At 41.3% G+C, this 22,813-nt stretch overlaps 1 protein-coding gene across 1 annotated transcript; it reads left to right on the forward strand.

Moving 5' to 3' along the window:
• The first annotated feature begins 1,229 nt into the window (after positions 1-1,229).
• On the forward strand, positions 1,230-22,612 carry slc12a8 (solute carrier family 12 member 8). The gene is made up of 14 exons (XM_007889893.2): positions 1,230-1,466; positions 3,412-3,641; positions 4,620-4,766; positions 5,286-5,477; positions 5,754-5,985; positions 13,434-13,547; positions 14,760-14,847; positions 16,747-16,834; positions 17,578-17,724; positions 18,160-18,862; positions 19,562-19,659; positions 20,020-20,137; positions 21,148-21,208; positions 22,016-22,612. Exons 2-14 carry the CDS (start codon positions 3,507-3,509, stop codon positions 22,179-22,181), a joined length of 2,289 nt encoding a protein of 762 aa, XP_007888084.1. The 5' UTR covers positions 1,230-1,466; positions 3,412-3,506; the 3' UTR covers positions 22,182-22,612.
• The last annotated feature ends 201 nt before the right edge of the window (positions 22,613-22,813 follow it).

Below are 22,813 nucleotides of genomic sequence, written 5' to 3' on the forward strand. Positions count from 1 at the left end.
AGGGCTACTTATTAACAGAGACTGCAAGTGCTATTTTATTAATCATTAACCTGACGATGGTTCAGCTCATTCACAGCAATGGTAAAGCCAATATTACCTGAAAATAACTTTATATTGTAGTAAACCTCGAACAAAATGTGCCTTTTGAAATCTGAACCATTTTCTTTGTCCTTTATTCCCTTCTCTCCACTGATCTTTCCGCTTTAGCCACTGCTACTTTTATTATATTTAAACTTAATTTCACTTTTTCCCCTTATCCGATCTTATTTTTTTCTCTACTTGCCTGATACAATGTACAGCAGCCTGGGTTTGATTCCCGGCAGGGCGAAACCTTGGGCACATTTCCTTACTCCACACGCCTGATAATACCTCAAGAAAAAAATAATAATAATTTGGTCACTCAATCCACGACTGTTTGTGGGACACTGCTTAGTGCATTTGGCTGCCGTGTTTCGCCCACAAAATATACAATGAATTCACTTTACAATATAGTCTGTGAAGCGCTTTGAGACGTCGAGAAGACGTGAAAAGCACTATATCAAATTCAAGGATTATTATTACTACCACTCCTGTTACCGTCTATGCCTTCAAGGTATAATGTAGGGAATTGGATACTCACACACGTGATCGCTTTACCGGGGTTAATAATCCCTTCAAAGCAAAAATAAATTTAAAATAATAATAATAATTTAGTTGCTCAATCTATGACTGTTTGTGGGACACTGCTGTGCACAATTGGCGGCTGCGTTTCGCCCCCACACAGTGTGAAGCGTTTTGAGACATCTCGAAGACGTGATAAGGGGCTATATTAAATGCATGGATTATTATTCATAAACCGTAGTTTCAACATATGCTTAATATATGCATAATTATATATTATGCGAGTGAGGCTCAGTCAAAAGCACATTCAACAAGCAATAGAAGCTTTGGAAATACTGTATTAACTAACGAAGATTTGAGATGTGACATTGTTTGCACTCTTTTTTTAGGTTTATTTACATCCATTTATCACTTGAAGCTGGTTCACTGTCACCAATTTCTAGGTGAATACGTGGCATACTGGAGAGTGACTCGAAGTGACTCACTCACGCCGTGTGTGCGTGTTCAGCCCTAATGGAATGTGTGCGCTTCAAAAAACCAGCTCCAGGAATTGAAGGTAAGGGAAGGTGGGTGGATGTAAGTGAGTCACAGAGCTTCACATGTTCCTACAGACCCTTGTCATTGGTGTGGGAGATGGGAGTGTTTTTCTGTGGCTACCTGCCTCTGCTTTGCTCTGCTGGCAGCTGAACTGTTACACTTGTTTGTTTTAAACGGCTGCCGAAGTTCGTCTTGGGATTCAGCGACTCGTTGGACAGCTTTTAACGCAGATCGTTTCAATCGGTTTCTTCACAACCTGCTTCGGGTTTCAGGGCAGAATTCTTTGGCAGGAGAAAGTTGATGGTTTTCGCTGGGACGGAACAGAACAGGTAAAGTTTAAAGTTTAGTTAAACCGAATGCAGTTGGCAATTAGTTGCACTGAACATGAAAGACGTAGTTTGTATTCACTACTGTCAATGCCAAGGTTAGCTGGTGAGGTGGGGAAATACTAATATTAATAATCCTTGTATTTGATATAGCGCTTTTCACATCTTCTAGACTTCTCAAAGCGCTTCACGGAATAGATTCCGAGTGAATTGACTGTACATTTGTGGGCAAAACGCGGCAGCCAATTGCACACAGCAGCGTCCCCACAAACAGCCGTGGATTGAAAGGACCAATTTATTATTGTTTTTTTTCTTGAGTAAGTAAGGAAAGGTAGTTAGTTGTATTTGTCAAGATAATAAAGAAGGTGTTTCCCGGAGCCGGATACAAAAAGTTCTTTGCATAAATGAGGAATGATAACTGATAAATGATGGTAGGAACAAAGTGCAGCTCCAACAATGCTGCGCTGCAGCATTCCATTGATTGATGAATAGAAAACAGTCTGAACTAGTGCTGAACTGAATCTTTAAGAAGCATTTTCCTTCATGGCAAAGTTTAGGAAACTTATTTGGGTCGGACATTAATAATAATAATAATAATTTAGTCACTCAATCCACGGCTGCTTGTGGGACGCTGCTGTGCACAATTGGCTGCTCCGTTTTGCCACAAATATACAGTCAAATTCACTTTACAGTATATTCTGTGAAGCGCTTTGAGACGTCTTGAAGACGTGATAAGCCGCTGTATCAAATGCAAGAATTATTATTATTATTATTATCTCAATTCTCCCTCACCAGAAGGGGGCCCCTACTTTGGAATTGCTGGCTGGAAGCAAACATTTGGTGTAGAACTTCTCCCTCTTAGGACATTGGGTGTTTCTTGATGTTACCAGGACATGATCATTGGGGCCAATGGATTGTGGAAGCACTGCTCAATCAGGATGTCACAGAGTGGCCATTCTTTCTTTCTTTCACACTGCAACAGAGCAGTGGTCACCTGAGGCATAGATGAGGTACATTTTACTTTCCATCTGACAATTAAAATGTAATGTGTCTTCTCAGCAACAAAAGGCAAGTATTGAAGATAAAAACTTGGTCACTCAATCCACAGCTGTTTGTGGGGACGCTGCTGTGCGCAATTGGCTGCCGCGTTTCGCCCACAAAATACACAGTCAATTCACTTTACAGTGTGTTCTCTGAAGCGCTTTGAAACGTCTCGAAGACGAGATAAGGCACTGTGTCAAATGCAAGGATCATTATTTATTATTATTGGTGCATGCAAACATTTAAAACTAGTTTAGTCATGAAAAGATTATGCGAAGAAATGGCAGAAGGATTAAAACAGTAAAGATTAAGGGCAAGGCAGTTCTGGGAGAGCAAATGGGGCAACAGTTGTTATGGTTCGTGGCTTCTGTTTGTAGAGCTGTTAATCGGTCACTTTGACAAACAATAGGTGTGCAATAGTCCCGGATTATAGGTCTCGGCCTGAGGGCAGATGAGGTATGAGGTAGTGACTGTGCATGATTTATTTTTGTGACAAAGTCAATTGTTTTCTGTAATGTTTAATTTTACAAGCAAGTGTCGACGGGGGAAGGAAAAAAAGCATCAAGTTCTTAATCATCTTAGCTTTTTTTTTAAAAAAGGCAAGCATTTTTGGATCAAAAGTATTATTTCATCTTTTAAAGTGTTAACAAAGTAGAATACGAAATGTGTTCTTATTTTGACATATTTGTTCAATGCAATCAGAGTTTCAGACAGTGCCATAGGAAACCCAGATGCAAGATTAATAGATTGATATTAATATCACAAACCTAATTTGCGTCCCGAGCTTTGAGCCATCGCAGAATTTATAGCCTCACGCATTATAATCTTCTGCAGTTGATTTCTTATCAGGGAATGTGCAGTAATCCATCTAATAATGGTTTATCTAAGACTTGACCTGTGTTTTAAGGTAAAAGATGACGTGGTCTCCTCTCAAGGTAAGACGTGGTTTGATCGAGTCTAGGAGTTGATGTAGATTGGCTGGAACCTTTGGCGAGTGCCATCATGGAAGAGGTGTTGATGGATTGGAATTTCGTGTCCAATTCAAAGGTGGAGGATAAACCAATCTTGTTTCAAAATGGTTCAAGTGGATCTCAAAATGTTCGGCATGTACAAGAGCTTTTCCACGAAGACGCACAGGTGAGAGAGGCGATAATAACTTGAATTTTATTTTTCGTGAGTAGGACATTCTGCGATCTACCTCAAACTGAGAGAATAAAGTGGTTGTGTAACTGCTTCAGTTTATTTTATACTGTGTCCACAGCACAAAACTGTTTATAGCTCCACTTTAAATCAGCCTAAAATGCTATCTGTAGACTCGCCTCTGTGAAATAACATTTCGCCCACAAAATATGCAGTCCATTCGCTTTACAGTGCATTCTGTGAAGCGCTTTGAGAGGTCTCGAAGACGTGACAAGGGGCTATATCGAATGCACGGATTATTGATACACTGTAGGTGTAGCTAAATCACAGCTGAAAAATGGGCAAATTATTTCATGCTATTATTCCACGAAACAAATTGGACTTTAGACTAAATGCAAATACTTTTGTGAAGCTTGCAAAAATGTGGAGTCCTGTAGCTCAGTGGTTAGAGCAATCGCCTTGCAAGCGAGACACCTGGGTTCAATTCCCGGCAGAGGGTGAAACCTCGAGCAAGTTTCTTTACTCCACACAGAGCCTAATAATAATCCTCCAAAACAAAACAATAATAAATTGGTCATTTTCAATCCACGACTGTTTGTGGGACATTGCTGTGCGCAATTGGCTGCCGCGTTCACCCACAAATACACAGTCAATTCACTTTACAGCCTATTCTGCGAAGCGCTTTGGGACGTCGAGAAGACGTGAAAAGCTCTGTATCAAATGCAAGGATTATTATTATTTTTATACAAGTTTATTTTTTAAATCATCTGCTTTTCAGCGCGAAGCAGCAAGGTAGCTAATTTAATGACGAGAGCTCAGAGATAAAGTGGGTAGCATCTGTTGTCAGAACATTATTTATCCTCTCAGTTTGAGGCAGAATGCTGAACAACTTACATTCACAAAGTCTGTAGGACCTTATGCTTAGGAAGTTCAGAGAACTTCCGGCTAATATTATTTATTTGCTTGGTTGAATAGGTTTCGCAGTCCCAAGTGAAGCCCTGGTGGAAGGTCCAGATTTTTGTCTGGGAACCTGTGCTGTTTGGAACATGGGACGGAGTCTTTACTTCCTGTATGATCAACATCTTTGGTGTTGTTCTGTTCCTGCGGACCGGGTGGCTTGTGGTGAGTGTCGTCTTTCTTTAATTTGTTTACCATCATTATTTATTTAAGACCTTCTACGTAAAAATAATGTATAAGCGAATGACGCTTACTTGGGAAATTTGGTATTGACGTTGAACGTGTTCTGGTTGGTAACGTACCTATCGTCCGAACTCAATACAAATGATTCGGTTGCCGGACCTTTCGTTTTATTTGCCCGACGTCCAGGGTTAGCCGGCCGGCGACCGGCAAAAGCGGACACCTGTCTGTAAGTTGTCCATTGTCTGCTACCTTCCCATCAGTGCTCCCGCCACTAGATACGGTGCACAGTAGCACAGGTTTCTCGTGGTTCCCCTGGAGTTGTCAATTCAGTTTGATAGAGGCTGGCAAGTAGCCAATGTGGGGGGTCAGGTTACATTTTCCCTTTGAGTTTATCGTGTGTGTGTGTGTGAGGGGGTGAGGGGGGGTGGGGGGCGGCGGCGGGGCTGATGATTGGTCTCAAAAACTCTGATTACCGTCTTGTTTTGTTCCATTTCATCGCAGGGAAATACTGGCGTCCTGCTGGGAATGTTCATGGTGACCCTGGTTGTCTCGGTTGCTCTGGTGACGGTTCTATCTGGAATTGGGGTGTGGGAACGGTGCAGTCTCGGGAGTGGTGGAGTGTATTCGATGCTCTCTACAGTTTTGGGAGGTCGTGTAGGGGGAACCTTTGGACTTCTCTACGTGTTTGGACAGGTAAAGGGAAACGTTTCTCCACATGCTTTATAAGAGTGGGACTGTGAACATATTTTGCCATTTAAAAATTGTCTAAACTTCACCTTATTAACGGTAAACACATTTTCACACAGCTTCCACTTCTTTAGACAATCCCTTATATTGTGTAATAGGCATAATAGGCCGAGGAATCAAACCCGGGTCCACTCGCTTGCCAGGCGAGTGCTCTAACCACTACGCTACAGGACTTCAGCAGGAATCATATGTTTATAAGAGATTAATGATGCTTTCTTACAGTGTGTTACAGGTGCTATGTACATCACAGGCTTTGCAGAATCCATTGCTGACTTGTTGGATCTCAGTAACATCTGGGCAGTGCGAGGGATTTCCATTGCTGTGCTGATGGGATTACTGGGAATTAATCTCGCAGGCGTCAAATGGATCATCCGACTTCAGCTGCTCTTACTTGCGATGCTGGCTATCGCTACCATGGATTTTGTTATTGGGACTTTCTCACACTTAGACCCAGGTAAGAAAATGCAATTGTCAGTTTGTTCAGTTAGTTTCTACAAATCCAAATTTACCATGTCCTTGGAGGGGCTGCGACTGCTCACACAACAATACCAATCAGCCATAGATATTAATACACTAAGAATGGTTCTTTGCATTTATTGGCATTCTGTCTTTTTTGTCTGATGATGAGCATTAAGACCTGGATAAGTCTGTCATTTTATTTGTTAAACATTATTTAATTTGAGATATATAATAATAATAACCTTTGCACTCGATACAGCGCCTTATCACGTCTTCCAGACGTCTCAAAGTAGCAGCCAATTGCACACAGCGGTGTTCCACAAACAGTCATGGATTGAGTGACCCAATTTTTTTATGGGATTATTACCCCCGGAAAAGTGATCCACTAATCGACTAACGACCGTGTTCTTACTTACAGCTCGGTAAACAGAGGCATGTGGAGTAAGAAACTTGCCCAATATTTCGTCCTGCCGGGAAACTAATCCAGGTCCTCTCGCTTGCAAGGCGAGCGCTCTAACCACTAAACTATAGGACTCCAGATTATGTTGAAAGGCACATGAGTTTCTTGTCATTGCGTTCCTAGTTTCCTTTCTGATTCTTTCGGCCTGCTCCATTTCTTTGGTTGCTTCATTTCTCTTGGACTGCTGATTGTGTAAACCCCAGTTTAGCCGCGAGTCTGGAGCAAAAAAGGTCCCTGTGCAATTACATTCTATAAACGCTTTTGTGCCTGGAATCCAATAGCTCTACAGTACGGTAATTACCTACATTACTGTGTTTAGCTCGGAGAGCAGCTGTTCCATGGAATGCTCTCTTTCTCTCTCCCCACCCCCTGGAGGGACGCATTCTGCTTACCTAATTCTGGAACATCTTAGATGCAGGTTGGCAAGAGCCAAGGCTCGGGAGACCCCAGAGTCTGTGTTGGGGGCTAACTGCTGGAGTCTAACCAGCTGAAACCGCAAAGCTTGCCTTTGAGAGCACTGGCTGGCACGCTTTCCCACTGCTTGTCCAGCTGGGCCCACCCTACTTGTTAGAGCTTTGTCTTGCCGGGTTATTAACAGGAGCTGAGGGGGAGGATTCCCTGCCCCCAGTGACTGCTCTGTCCCTCCGTGTCCTGCTGATGAGCCAGACTGGGCTGCGCTGTCATCAGCCACACCCTGGAGAAATGCGGACCCATTGCTGTGCGCGTTTCGCCCACAGCCTATGCAGTCAATTCACTTCACAGCATATCCTGTGAAGCGATTTGAGACGTCTCGAAGACCCGATAGGAAGCCATATCGAATGCAAGGATTATTATTATTATTTTACAGCTTGCAGAGTAGTACCTTCAGGAGCCAGCCGAGGTCGCTGTGCTACAGGTTGTCCCTCTCCTAATTTACTGCTTTTCAGTTTTTACAATACATCTGGAGACGCCACAACATCAGGAACAGGCCTATCTAACCCACCGAGCCCCAAAGGAAATTACATCACTTGCTTTTCAAATACAACGCTACTTCGATCCAGCGTGAACGAAATGAGAGTTCCAACGGTTTAAAATGTCTCCCAGAAGCTAAAAGATTAGGGCGGCAGAAGTTACTGAGTGAAGAATTAAAAGTTTCAAGTGTGCCTCGTTTCCTGTGTTTAGTTATGTTACTGGTAAACTCGGGTTACAGGAAATAGTAACGGTGAACCCGCTGTGCTGTTGTCTGTAGCTGTCTGTTCCTCTTTGTAAAAGAAATGGTGGAACTTGTTTATTTTTCCCTCAGCCATTCCTCACCCTGTTTTCGTTTGGTTTTCACACAGTGACGTTTTTGTCTGCCTCTTACAACTGGAGAGAGAGAGGGGGTCTTCTCCCAATCCCAAATGCCCATTGTTCCCCCCTCCCTTCACACTCACACAGTATTCCTTCCACAAAACGCCATCCTGTTAAACACCTGTCCGTTTGTTTGCTGGTATCTCAATACCAAACTCAATTTGGTCACTCAATCCATGACGTTTGAGGGACACTGCTATGAGCAATTGGCTGCCGCGTTTCGCCCACAAAGTACACATCCTCATTTATTAATAATGATAATCCTTGCATTTGATACAGCGCCTCATCCCGTCTCCGAGACATCTCAAAGCGCTTCACGGAATATACTGTAAAGTGGAGTTTGTAATGACTGTGGCACACGGCTTTAGCGCAGCCAGCTTGTCTCACGTTGAAACATTTTATATAAAAGGGTGTTGAGACATCAATACGCGTCCCTTGTAGCCTGTAAAGTGAGACTGAATGTCGTCTCCACAGGAAGGCTCAAGGCGGCTTCACATTGCCAGATACAGTAAGATGTCCCCATGGGCCAGGTTTATCTTTGACATTTGGATGCAGTAATCAGAGAGCAGATCAACGCCTCAGAGCTGAAATGAGCTGTTTTTTGTACTAACGTGGGTGTAACCTTGCTTCACCCAGATTTCAGGATAATGAGAAACCAGCCTGTCCCTATACAGCTCTGACTCCAACCTTCTTCCTATGATCTTTCCCACCCACTTCTGTGTAAAATGCTTCATGCCAAAGGGAGCTATTCATTAGGGTTGTCTCTGTGCACCGGTTAGGCATCTCAAAGCGCTTCACAGAGTATATTGGAAAGTGAATTGACTGTATATTTGTGGGCGAAATGCAGCAGCCAATTGCGCACAGCAGTGTCCCACAAACAGTCATGGATTGAAGTGACCAAATTATTGTTTTTTTTTCACTGAGGGATTATTATCAGGTGTGTGGAGTAAGGAAACTTGCCCAAGGTTTTGCCCTGCCGGGAATCAAACCCAGGTCCTCTTGCTTGCGAGGCGAGTCTCTAACCGCTGAGCTACAGGACTCCACTGTCATGTTTTGTTATGTATATAATGTTATGTATATACTGTGTTTGTTATGTAGATACTGTTATGTATATAATGTTTTGATACAAAAAACAATACAGTTCCTTTGGATCTGGCAGTCATGCCTTAGGCTGACATCTTCCTTGCCTTCATTTTACCTTATTGAATAAAACAATTCAATTCCACTGTAAAGCTTGTTACACTCTCCAGACTAAACAATTACTTGGCAGCCACACCTTCCTGTACACTTAAACAGTTCTGCGCCAGTTAGTGGTTCTGCATCATGACTGCGATGTCCTTTTGGCAGCAGCGTATGTATCTAGAGAGGTTTGATTTCTCCCTTTCCTTATCCACGTTGCACTATCCACATTACCCTGATATAAGGATTCCCATATTTTCAATGTGCAGCCACTGTTTGGAACTGAGCGTTCCTGCATTAAGCTGCTTTTACCCTCTGTCTTATCATATCTTGGATGGTTTAAAACAAGGGACTGGATCTTCCAAATAGTCTTGAAGACGTGATAAGCGCTATATCAAATGCAAGCATTATTATTATTATTATAGTAGTCCCTCCCCTCCCTTACACCCACAACCCCAGCTTGGGTCTGAAATGCTATACTCTGTCCAGCACCTTGGGACGTCCTCCCAACGTGAAATATAATCTTGTTGTTTGTTGTTTGCAGAACTGGAGGTAGAATGTGCAGAGTGATGATGCTGTATTTTACTTGTGGTTGTATATGAAGGACTGTTGAGAGTACTCGGAAAAGTTGTAAGAACTCACATACATGGTAGTGTGAAAACATAAGAGCTTTGTGGTTGGCAACTGATGCAGCAGGAAATCAGGGTTGTAAAGAACAGTTATAAGCCCCCTGAGAAGAGATGGTGTAAATGCAATGTATTCTGTTATAAAATTGCACATCATCTGATTTCCTGTTAGCAGTTCCTGCAAGATGACACTGATTAACTGAAATCCGAAAACCAGAATGATCTTCTTGATAATATAGTGCTTAATACAAGAAAAGTATCTTCTATGTTCATTGGAATGTAAATCGTGCAAGCTTTATTGGAGGAAGGAATATTAACTATGGACTGGAAATCATTTCCTGTCGAATACTAATTAAATACATGTAGTAATTCTTTGGAAAATCCTGAAGTCTTGTTATCAAGCAGAGTTTGCAGTGTTTGAAGTGTGGCTTGTGCCTGTGGGGTTTTTTCTCTAATTGCAGAATAAAAGGTACGCTTAAGATGATGTGGATCAAAAGGGAGGTCGAGGGTGGAGAATGGGCTGGTTAGACTTCCTGGAAGTACATCCTGAATGTGTTGGCGACTCAGGAAAGTGTATGCAGTCAGTGTATGTGTGTGTGTATACGTGTGTGTAGTAAGAGTTTGGCAACTGATGACTACAAAAGTGACCATGGAATTCATTCATTACCAATTGGAAACGGAAGCAGCATCCTGTTTTAGGGGAAATGTTGCATTTTATTCAGTTCTATGGAAACATTATTGAAATGTTAATTTTTCAAGTTATTTTTACCTTTGTCTCTCTTCGACCGCTCCCCTGACAACATCTATTCCTGCCCCTCCCCAATCTGGAGAGAGGGTAAATAGATGAACTGTTCCTGGCCCTCTGTCAATGGAGCACTTCAGGGGGATATCTGAGTCATTTATTAACTCACACTCATCAGCACACTAATCTTTCCCTGAGAGAATAGGCAAATTCAAGATTGTATTGTTAGTATTTGTTAACCACTTTCAAACACCTCAAATTGTCATATTCTGTTATAATATAATGTAGTATAATATGACGCATTTCGCCCACGAAATACAGTCAATTCACTTTACAGTATATTCTGTGAAGCACTTTGAGACGTCTCAAAGACATGATAAGGCGCTTTATTGAATGCAAGGGTTTTTTTGCTACTAATCAAACCATTTAAAATAAAATTAAGAAAAATATGATATAATTTCACTGTGTGTGTGTGTGTGTGTGTGTACATATGCGTGTGTGTTGCTCTATATGGTGATGTGCTATATCCAGTTTCTTGTTGAAGCAATAAACCTGGTCTTATCCCTTTACTTATCCCTTTGAGTTCTGACGAAGGGTCGTGGACCCGAAACTTTGACTCGCTTTCCTTTCTCTATAGATGCTGCCTGACCTGCTGAGTGTTCCCAGACACTTCTGTTTTTATTTCAGATTGCAGCATCAGCAGTATTTTGTCTTAACATTAACAAAATGTCCATTTCCTGAACGCAAACACTTTTATCTGAGCCAGTTATGCAAATTGGCCCACCGAGTAGACGAGGCTGATTTTACTTATCAAATGTTGGCTCATCACACATTCAAGCAGCACTGAATTGCCAGGCTTTAACTTAAGACTCGATGATTACCAGGATACTACAAGAAAAATCCAGATTGATGTGATTGAGTGGACTTCTTTATAAGGCGTTGCACCTCGAGAAATAAACAGTCTACAAGAGGCAGGAAGCCAGACTGGGTGACGGCTTTCAACAGAAAGCCTCTGAGACTAGTCAGGATCTGAAGTTAGGAGAAGCTAAGGAACAAACAGACTGTGTTTGAGAAGGGAGGTAACTTCCTTTCGGGTAAACACGTCATTACTCTGAGAGAGTACATTCTTTTCCAAAGAGCGATAGGCAGTGGGAATTGCTTTGTTTAGCCTCATTTTGAGGCCGTATATTTAAAAAAAATGGAGCGAGTGTATCTAGATCTCATGTAATAAGCTTCCTTAGTGATCGGGTGCTGCCTTTGAGAGCAATAAAGTCGTAAACAACACTGTTAGAATTGTGTTGCTATGCCAGCATTTGCTTAAGCTTGTGAACAGGATTATTGAATTTGGCCAACCCCAAATAATTTGTAATAAGCTGTTGTTTGCACGCCTCTTGGCAAGAGTTTGTATCCTTCCAGTACACTTACATAATGACTGACCTCTTTTTGTCCTGAGCACAGAATTACATTTGGACTACTTTTCAGAGGACCATTTTTTTTACAAGACACAAGAGATTATGTTTTCCCTCTCCCCCTCACCCCCTACCCAATCGTCTCTCGATGGCGAATCCACTAACCCTTGAATCAATGTTTAAGGAAATTACATTTGAAATCTAGAAGGGTAATTTAATACAGAATACCTATTGCATACTCTGAGTTGGTTGGTGAATATGGATCAGAGATGCCACCATATTTAGTTCAGTGTCATTCTGGATTGGGCTTGATGCCCTGTGAGATTAGACACAAATGGGATATGTTGATCCATTCTGACTATAAGTCCATCTGTGTTATCAGGCCCTGTTAACAATAGAGTGTCTGGTATAATGAACACCACTTTAATACCTTTACAGCATTGAAAGAGCAAGGAAATTAATTTAGTGTCAACCTTTGCAGCTATTTTACATCCAGTATCACTGGTAAATGTATTAATGCTGGAGTCATATCAGGAAAACTCATATTTTCGCTATTATAAAAGCTCTTTGAATTCAGGGGGGAAAAAAATCTCTGTGGAATATAAACAGGTTGATGACTGGCACACGTGCTCTGGGATGCTACCCTGCTTTATAAATGCAAGTTGCTGTTGTTGGCATGAGAGACACATGCTCAGACATTTTGCAGCAGTCAAGTCCTATCGAGCTGGACTGGAAACATTTACTTACTACTTATTTACACACTACAGGTGGTTTACCAGTATTATACATTTGTCACATTTTATCATACGAGAACTGCGTGCTATTCTGAGATACAAGGCAAATAATAATAATAATACACAAAATAATGTTTTGCTCTCAAATACTGTCCCTCTACAATAGTGGGCGTATAACATGTTTCCAGTTTATTGCATGTGTGCACAAGCCTGCCTTAAAGTACCAAATGCAATGAATTCTCAACGGTCATCCTTTATGTAAATAGGTGGGAGAGGTAAGGTTGGATTGTCTAAAGAATGTGCAGTATAATTTATTAGGGTTTATAAGGTGGTAAGCTACCCAGCTGTTTGTGAGCACACAGCTGTAGCCTTGGCTTACAGAGAACACGAGAACAGGTGCATATTCATTGGAGGCCTAAAAATATCTTGGCTTCGCAAGGCCGAAGATTGCATTGTAATATGTGGTTATGTAATAATTCTATTGACCTTCCCAATTATTGTTTTTCACCAGCAAGGAAATAAAGTAGAGCCCTGTTAAAATGTAGTAGTTGGGGGTGTAAAAGTTCCTAACCGGTGCTATAACAAGGAATGATTACCTTGACGTGCATTATCTTCCCGTGGTCCAATTGGGCAAAAAAAAAAAATTGGTCACTCAATCCACATCTGTTGGTGGGACGCTGCTGTGCGCAGTTGGCTGCTGCGTTTCACCCACAAACTATACAGTTGATTCACTTTACAGTATATTCTGTGAAGCTCTTTGAGACGTCTCAAAGATGTGGTAAGACACTTTATCAAATGCAATGACTATTATTATTATTACTATAAACTTTTTATGAGAAGGAATATATAAATATTTTTGTCCCCGCAATTTTTCTTCTTTTTTTTTCCTCTCTCCTGAGGATATTTTGATTCCTATTTGAGACTGAAATGTAAAATAATTGAACATCACTTTTGACTCCTTTAGATTATGGGTTTGTGGGATACAGTGAGGAGTTACTTCGGAACAACACATTACCAGACTATAGCCCAGAAGAAAGTTTCTTCACTGTGTTTGGTGTTTTCTTTCCAACTGCAACGGGTAAGAATAATTCTATAATCCTCCAATCCCTTCTCCCTCACATATACATCATGTTTTCTCTTAAATACATTGAAGCTATTTGCTTCAACACAGCTTCTGGCAGTGAGTTCCACATTCTCGGCACTTGTTGTAACCCAATAGTTAACCATTAAAGCAGTATCGTAAACTGATCCTTTTGACTTTGCCACATGGGATGCTGGATATTGATCAGCAATATGCAATACGTTATCTAGAAAATGTCTAGTTGCATCTAATATCTTGTCGACACAGCGCCACGGAAAATTCATAATTTCTACATATTTATCTTGTGATGTGTTGATCAATACTCACATGTCTACTTACCGTGACGATCAGATTGTAGTCAAAGTTGCTAATGTCATATGTCATCCAGATTTCAGAGGGCTCTGGTTTCATTCTATGGCTATTTACAATCATTTGTATCTTCCCTGCAATCTTTTGTATATTTGTTTAGCATTCGTGGAAGAAGATATTCCAAGACATGCTCTCTGTAATTAGGAAGGGAGCAACACACAAGAAAGATGTCAAATGTGTATGTGTCTGGAAGTTCTACTGAGTAACGGCTCCATCTTGACCTTGCAGTGCGAGGCTTAAAGATGTGATGAAACCGAACAACACTTTTGTACGCTTTTGCACAACTTCGTACAATTTCTTACTCAAATAATCTAAGCAAATATTTTCAGCACTTTTTTTGAAGAAGAAGATCCAGGTCATCATACAGTTTATTCACAACATGTGTAGCAGAAACTTCAAGATCCTCACTCTCGATTTCAAATCCCTTCATGTCCTGGCACCCCCCACGTCTCCGACCTATTTACACCCCAACCCACTGCCTCCGCTCAACTGGCTCTGGCCTCCTGCATGTCCCTTGTGCCTTCCGATCCACCATCACTGGCCACTCTTCCAGCCACTACAGCCGAAACTCCTGTAACACTCTTCCTCTATCCCTCCCTCCACCTTGTCCCCTCCTTCCCCATCTTCAGGTCGCGCCTGAAGACCTTCCTCTTCGACCGTGATTACAGTCACCTCTCCTCCCAGGCTCGGCCTTGTGCTCCACCACTGTCAAGCGCTCTGGGACGCTACCCTGTGTGCGGGGCGAAGTGTAAATGCACGTTGTTGTTGTAGAAAAGCCATGCCCTCAATTTCACTGTCTGGTGTGCTAACCTGGATAAATCCTCTTTATATTATATTCAGGGGTAATGGCTGGATTCAACATGAGTGGAGACCTACAAAAACCTGCTTCCAACATCCCCATTGGGTCGTTGGCAGCTCTGGGCATCTCGTAAGTACACAGTCCTAATTCACACACCAGAGAGAGAATGCTGGCTGAGGCCATTTAAAATGGGATCTTCAATGTCGAATAATCCATTTTAAATTCTAATCTAATCATGTGGAAAATTAATGTTTGGATTCTTTTCAAACCAGTCCAATTACATTTGGTTATTACAGTCAAAGTAGATTTGGTCGTTATGATCACACGACTGCAGTAAGCTGCACAAAAATTGAAATGAATGTGGATTAGTTGGTTATAATTTTCAATAGTTTAGTGAAGTGAACATTGAATTGAAAGCTTGCCTCCCTAAAGCATCCTAACATGGCTGTGTATTCACATTAAAAATCCTCATTCAAGGGATCAAAGCGCGCAGTGGGATTTTGACATTTCTGAGTTAAATTTATATTCAAAATCTTTTCGTGGCAACAATGGCAATGCATAAAACCTTTAAAGTTGGGATTTGATTAGTTTTCAACTGATCAGAACGAGCGTGTTATGGCAAAATCCATTTTGTTCTGCATGCTTTATGAGTGGAGGAAGCAACCTGAGCAAGAATATTTGAACTCGCATCATTCCTGAACAGGAAATAAAAAATACATATTTAATAAAAACTGTATTCAGCAGTGATTTCCGAGGCCTCGCTCTGAATCAGTTAAATTGGCAGCATTTGTGCTAAATTGTTGACAATCTGTGGACTACACCCATTGGGAATAGCACTGAGATTGTGAAACTCATTTCATTTTGATCCCTTCAGCCAAAGAAGAGACTTTAATCCCATTGGAAATGGAAGTGGAAGAAGTGTTTTAAATCCAGCAGTGTCTCTCCTAGTACTTGGTGAAAGATCATATTAATAAATGTTGAGAAACATTGACCTTGTTAATGCCTGCCCACCTCAAGAATATAACATTAGCAGGTTTGCCCTTAATTTCAAACATTCAGCTCATTGACCAAAAAAAAAAATGCCTGATGTTTGTGAAGAATCAGGATATTAAACAAATGTTAATGATGGAGACGTGCCAAATTGAAGGAGCTGCACTATTTATGCTGCACCACATCTGAACCTCTACTGACATTAAACCTTATCTGGTGCAGGCGGAGTAAATTCATGCCACTGTCAGATTGGAGGATGGGGTTCGACAGGGTGTAGCCAAAGAAATTGGTGCCAGAATACATTCAGTACTGATTCCCACCAGAGAAGGCCGGCCAGTACAAACAGGACATTACAATCAATCAGTGTGTTCCTGCAAAGCAAAGATATTCTCCAAACTGCTATACTCCTGTCGTTGAAGATCAGTAATATAATAATCATTGCATTTTTTTGGGCTGGACCACTGCAACTCAATATTGTCACTGTTTGGACTTGACTAATGGATGCCAATCAATGCTTTAGGAAATGGGCGTTCATTATGCATTTGGGATGGCTTTATTGAATTTCATTATTCTCTCCATACGGTAGTAGAGCATTGGGGAGTGACCTGGACAATAATTCCCAAACATAACATTTTGTGAATATAATTTGCTGCTTTCTTCCAGAGTTGAATATGATGATAATAATAATAATAATAATGATCCTTGCAATTCATATACCTCCTTATCACGTCTTCAAGATGTCTCCATGCGCTTCACAGAATACAACGTATTTTGTGGGCGAAACTATGGAGTTAAAATGAGAGAAAAGAACAAAACTAAATCACATTTGACACTAATGACTTTGATTTAAATGATATGCGTAAAAATGTGCTTGAAATCCATTAAGCAAATTCATAACGGTTTAATACAGTAGTCGATTAAATATGGTACGGAAGCCAACCTAGGTGTGATGTTGTCTTTATAAATAAACACAATCTAATGGAAAGGCTGAAAGGAAAAAATAAAAGTAACCGGTTCATTATATTTTCTTCATTTCAGATGGTTCCTGTATTTAGTGTTTGTTTTTTTACTGGGAGCCATTTGTACAAGGGAGGCACTCCGATTTGATTTCATGATAGCCGAAAAGGTAAAAACAAACATTATTGTTAAACTCGGTCCTCGAGCTTCCTGTTTTGGAATCCTTCCTATGAAATCCGCTACTAGCTATCAGAGTTTCCACGGCCGCGGATAAATTAAAAGTACATTTATAAGACAATTCCTCATTCTCTCTAGCTTTTACTGTCTGTTTTTGGATGACTTGTGTGCAAATAATGGGGTTATATAAATAAAGTGCTTGGATTCCTTCCATGTGTTCACATTTCGGTTAAATTGTCAGTGTTCTGGTGGATTAAATGACCAGATTCAGACCATCACCACATATTGTACTAAATGCCCACAAAATACACAGTCACTACACTTTACAGTATATTCTGTGAAGCGCTTTGAGACATCTCGAAGACGTGATAAGGTGCTATATCAAATGCAAGGATTTTTATTCTTTTTTACGCAATATATCGTATAAAAGAAAGTGAAAATCACAAATTCATGAATCTGATTCAAAGAATAGATTAAAAAGCCTTGTGGTGCTGTAACATTCGCTTGTGAAATATTATCCTGAAAGGCTTGCAAATAATTATTTTCAGTCCTTTCAGTTTACAGTGGGTGTTCAAACCTTATTCTATATTTTTACGCCAATATGTGCAAGCGTAGTCAAGCCAGTATGAACTGCAAGCAGATATTGTGGCTACAATACGTTGCAAAGATGCGTAAAAAGAAATAGTGCAATTAAGGTGCACTTCTTATTTTACCATTTGTCATGTTGTTTTGCAGGTTGCTTTAGTGGGTCTGCTTTGGCTGCTCGGACTCTACATTTCCTCTTTAGCCTCCTGTATGGGGAGCCTTTATGGAGCACCTCGAATCCTTCAATGTATCGCACAAGAACGAGTGATCCCTGTCCTTGGGTTTCTGGGCCAAGGGGTGAGTATGTTATGGTAATGTCGCAGATTATGAGTGTTAGGTATTCACAATATTCTAATAATAATAACAATCCTTGCAGCGCCTTATCACATCTTCGAAACGTCTCAAAGAGCTTCGCAGGATGTACTATAAAGTGAATTGATTATGTTTTTTGTGGGCGAAACGTGACCGAGTTATTATTATTTTCTGTTGCAAATGGCTGCCCCGTTTGCCCACAAAAGAGTTGTTAAATTTGACAATAACTTGTTGATGTGTTTTTAGATGTTTCGGCACGAAATGCCAATTCATAAATTCTTCCGTCCCTAGGGATTTTGATATTTGTCAAGCACTTTTGAAAGGAATGAATCAACAGAGCCTTATCTTTTTGCGTGTTATGTAGAGTTTTGTTATGTTACAAAATGAATTCTGTGAATATCAAATGTGTTTTCTTCTCAGAAAGGGCCGAACAAAACTCCGATCGCTGCGATATGTCTGGTTGGACTTGTGACAATGGCTTTTATCCTCATTGGCCAAGTCAATGTTCTTGCCCCGATTGTCACCATAAACTTTATGTTGACTTACAGCGCGGTGGATTATGCCTATTTCTCAGTGTGCATGAGTTATGACATCCAGCAGAATGCAAAGGCACAGCATAAAGACATTTCCAGATCTCCTCGGACTTCACAGCCTCTGATTTTAGATAGGCCGCAGAACTACGGGACTGACGGGCCAATTAGAGGCAGTACAAACGGGTCATTGCTGGAGTTCAACAAGGATATGAGCCAAATCTTCCACCCTATGGTGTCGCAGGACAAACAAGAAAAGATGAAGAAGAATAGGAGGAAAGAGAAGACTTTAAATCGCTCTGTCCGATTGAAAAAAGTCCGGAAACCTGCGAAGGAGACATTGCAGGACAGTTTTATGCTAGATTTCGATAACTCAAATACTACTGTGAAAGAAGACAATGATCTGGTGTCAGAGGGGAAGGCTGTTGGTGACTTAGCAAACCAGGGGCCAGAGGACCAGGAACTCCAGGATCTTTCAACTTCTGTTGGCCCTCAGACTCTAGAAGCCAATCAAAATGGGAACAACTATGTAACTGCATCTACGGAACAGTATTTCACAGATGTGGAAGACTCGTTGGAACCGAGACGTTATGGTAATTGTTGTTAGAATAGTTTGAACGTTCAGCTCCAGTATATTCTCCAGGGTATCAGCTGAATGGTTTCACATATCGGTTGGTTCCAACAGGCTTCAAGCAGACTTAATAATTACATTCTTGAATGACTGATTTATTCATTTAGTTATTTCCCAAAGCAGAGTTCTGGATAGAGACAGATTGATCAGATTTCAATGAAGTTTTGCCTTTAGGAGTGAAATAGTCAACGCAAAATAGAATTGGATGTCAGAGCAAAAAATAATAACAATAATAATAATAATTTGATGACTGAATCCACGACTGTTTGTGGGGCACTGCTGTGTGTAATTGGCTGTCATATTTCAGCCACAAAATATACAGTCAATTCACTTTCAAGTATATTCTGTGAAGCGCTTTGAAACGTCTTGAAGACATGATAAGACACTACAATAATTGCAAGGATTGTCTATTAGAAGCTGATCTGCGTTGCTTTCAGATGCAGCCCATAACTCCTAAATCTTGGTTTACCCCTCAAACACGTTCTTACGAGTCTATACATTTACCTTTGTTTGTTCATCAAATTTCTACAATGGGGGGTAGGGGTGGAATTTATACTTTATACTTTCACTTAAAGTAGCTGATTAATATTAGGGATTAAGTGCACATTCTGCACACTGTCTAATTTCTGGTGAAATACTATCTTTGTTTCCCCGTCAACAGGTTCCACTGAAAGGCAGAAGTCTCAGGAAACAGAAATTTACGCAATGCCAACATCATTTTATTCTAAGCTTTGCAACCACTGGCTTTCATTCATTGGTGTGAGTAATCGATGGCAACAAATCTTGTGGGACAGTAACAATGATATAAGGCGCTTCCAAAAAAAAGTTTCAAGTCTTTTAAAAAAATCTTTGTCCACTTGTACACCGACTATAAACTCACAGAGTCCTGTAGCTCAGTGGTTAGAGCACTCGCCTCGCAAGCAAGAGGACCCGGGTTCGATTCCCGGACAGGGTGAAATGTTGGGCAAGTTTCCTTACTCCACGCGCCTCTGTTCACCTTGCAGTAAGTAGGAATCCAGTTGCTATGTCGCAAATGATGCAATGTAAAGGAAACCGGGGTAGCAAATCCCTGTTAAGTTACTTTTCAACAAACTGAAGAATTTCTTTCTTCATTTATAGGCAATAATATCAATCGTAATCATGTTTGTGATTCACTGGATTTATGCCTTAATGAACATAGCGATGGCATTGTTCACCTACTTCTACATTGGCCAGATGAGCCCTGGACTGCCGCTTGGTGAGTATGTTTACCACAACTTACACTGTTCTGTGATGTAGCTTTTAATGCCGATGTGTTCTTATCAGTGTATGGTGGACCAACAAGATATGAACCATGTTGTGGAGTCCTGTGGTACAGTGGTTAGCACGCTAGCAAGCAAGAGGATCTGGGTTCGATTCCCGGGCAGGGCGAAACGTTAGGCAAGTTTCCTTACTCCACACATCGCTGTTTACCGAGCAGTAAGTAGGAACCCGATTGTTGGTCGATTGGCGGATCGCTCTCCGGGGGGAAGTGATCTATGGACTTGTGCACTAATTAGTTCAAAGCATTTTCCTCAAAATAGAATCAATAGGCCTTTATGTAAAAATCATGAATATCTTAATTGTATACAGCACAATTGAATTCAGTTGAAGGTGTACCTTGATCTATATCGAGCTTTAACGAAATTGCCATGCTTTCCCGTACACTCAGCACAATGATTAATTCGCATTGTTTCACTTTAGAAACTGAGGAAAACTGTTCAATTCCAGTAAAATGAGGGATCGAAATCTAAACGTGCTGTGTATAATTTCCGCTAAACCCATTAACCTAATCTGCATCTGTTCCATTCCAATGGAATAAATGAATTGTGTGTCCAATATAACTTCATAATCTCTTCAAATCGCATTAGAGTCCCAATCACATGTCCTAATCGCTCCACTTGCCTAATGATCACCTGAACTGTGTCCCTGCAACATGACATTGTGAGACGTTGGGTGGACTTTGCACTGTCCCTCGCATTGCACTTGAGCGCTCGGAGATGCCACCTGGCGTGGAGGGCGTTATATAAGTGCAAGTTGTTGTTGTTGCACTTGAGTCTGTTTATACGGAAATGAAGCAATAAATATGGGTTTTCTGACTTCCAGCACATTAAGATCTAGTGGCAGTACATTCTGTGAAGCGCTTCAAGAGGTCTCAAAGACGTGATAGGGCGCTATATCAAATGCAAGGATTATTATTATTAACTAAACTCTGCTGTTTGCCTACAGGTTTAGCCAACGACTTCAATTTCTTCCGATGGATTCAGGAAGTCTTCAAAAATTTACAAAGGTTTGTGATATTTTTTGGAGTCTTAATAAAACTAGGAGAAGAATAAAAAGACTGATCCTTGTCGGAACATACTTCATATATATATATATATAAATAAAATATAAGTTCAGCTATAGCTCAGGTTGAAAACCATTCTCTTGACCCTTCCACCAACTACTTTTCATCTGGTAAAGTTTACTGTGCTCTATTTGCACGTGGTGATCAAAGAGAACATCAATTCAGCGATAACAATCTTCTTGTGCTTGTCTTAAACATGTCAAGTGGAGTCCTGGAGCTCAGTGGTTAGAGCACTCGCTTCGCAAGCGAGAGGACCCGGGTTTGATTCCCCCGCAAGGGTGAAACATCGGGCAAGGTTCCTCACTCCACACACCTCTGTTTACCCAGCAGTAAATAGGAACCCGGTTGTTAGTCGATCAGCGGATCACTTTTCCGGAGGTAGTAATTCTCTTTTTTTAAAAAAATGGTCACTCTATCCACGACTGTTTGTGGGGTCGCTGCTGTATGCATTTGGCTGCCTCGTTTCAACCACAAAATATGCAGTCAGTTCACTTTACAGTGTATTCTGTGAAGCGCTTTGAGACGTCTCGAAGATGTGATACGGCGCTGTATCAAGTGCAAGTATTATTATTTCCTCTCTTACTATCAGGGGTTGGGAGGTGGAGGCTTCCAGTGACTGGAGAGTTTGGCTTTGCAGCAATTGACCTGACTCGGGCCTGGACTTTAGTGCTATCCTGCTAATTCCTCCACCCACTTGCCCAAGTGGGTTCAACGCTGAAACAATTATCGTGGCTTCTCTTGTGGTTTCAGGAAAAGACCAGCCTACGAAAAACAGATTGTAATGCCCCCCCCATTTACAACTGTCGGAATGGCGACCACACAACTGACAGAAGAGAACGCTGACTTTGCCTCGCGCGACCGCTACCACTGTTCCTCAGTTATCAGCAGAGAAGACCTCAGTCGCCAATTGAACTGAATTTCAGCCCTCAGCTCACACATAGCGCCTGATGCTGTTTCCAGCCACCTTTTTGCATCTGACTGTACGAGAGCCGAGCGCTTATGAAGCGGGTGGTGTTTGCTTTAAAACCTCGGCTCTCACTTTAAAAACGGGACAGTTTTATTCTTAGGATAGGTAACGCAGCCCAACTGATTGAGTGGCAAAGGTGTCGTGTGTGAATCTGCAACCGCTGTGAATGTTATTATTATTATATTATTATTATGTTGAATGCCCGGGTATTTTATGCACTATTTTTTGCAATGGGTATTTTCACTGGAAACAAACGTATTCCTTTGTGATTTTAATTGAGGCTGTTCTTAAAGTGCCCTGAATGCACTGCCTGATTTTTCAATGCCATTTGCTGCACCCCTTGGAACTCCATCCCACAGTCCCTTCTCCTCGCTCCCTCCCTGGCCTCCTTCAAGGCACGACTCAAGACCCTCTTCTTCAACCGCGCCTTGGGTCACACTCCTACCCCCTACCCTCCTTGCCCTCCACCCCTCCTGATCCCAACCCCCAGCTCGGGTCCAAATCCTTGTTTGTCCAGCGCCTTGGGACGTCCTCCTGACGTGAAGGGCGCTGTGTAAGTGCAATGTGTTGTTGTTGTTGTT

Source organism: Callorhinchus milii, unplaced genomic scaffold, assembly GCF_018977255.1.
Source record: "Callorhinchus milii isolate IMCB2004 unplaced genomic scaffold, IMCB_Cmil_1.0 Scaffold6, whole genome shotgun sequence".
Classification (NCBI taxonomy): domain Eukaryota; kingdom Metazoa; phylum Chordata; class Chondrichthyes; order Chimaeriformes; family Callorhinchidae; genus Callorhinchus; species Callorhinchus milii.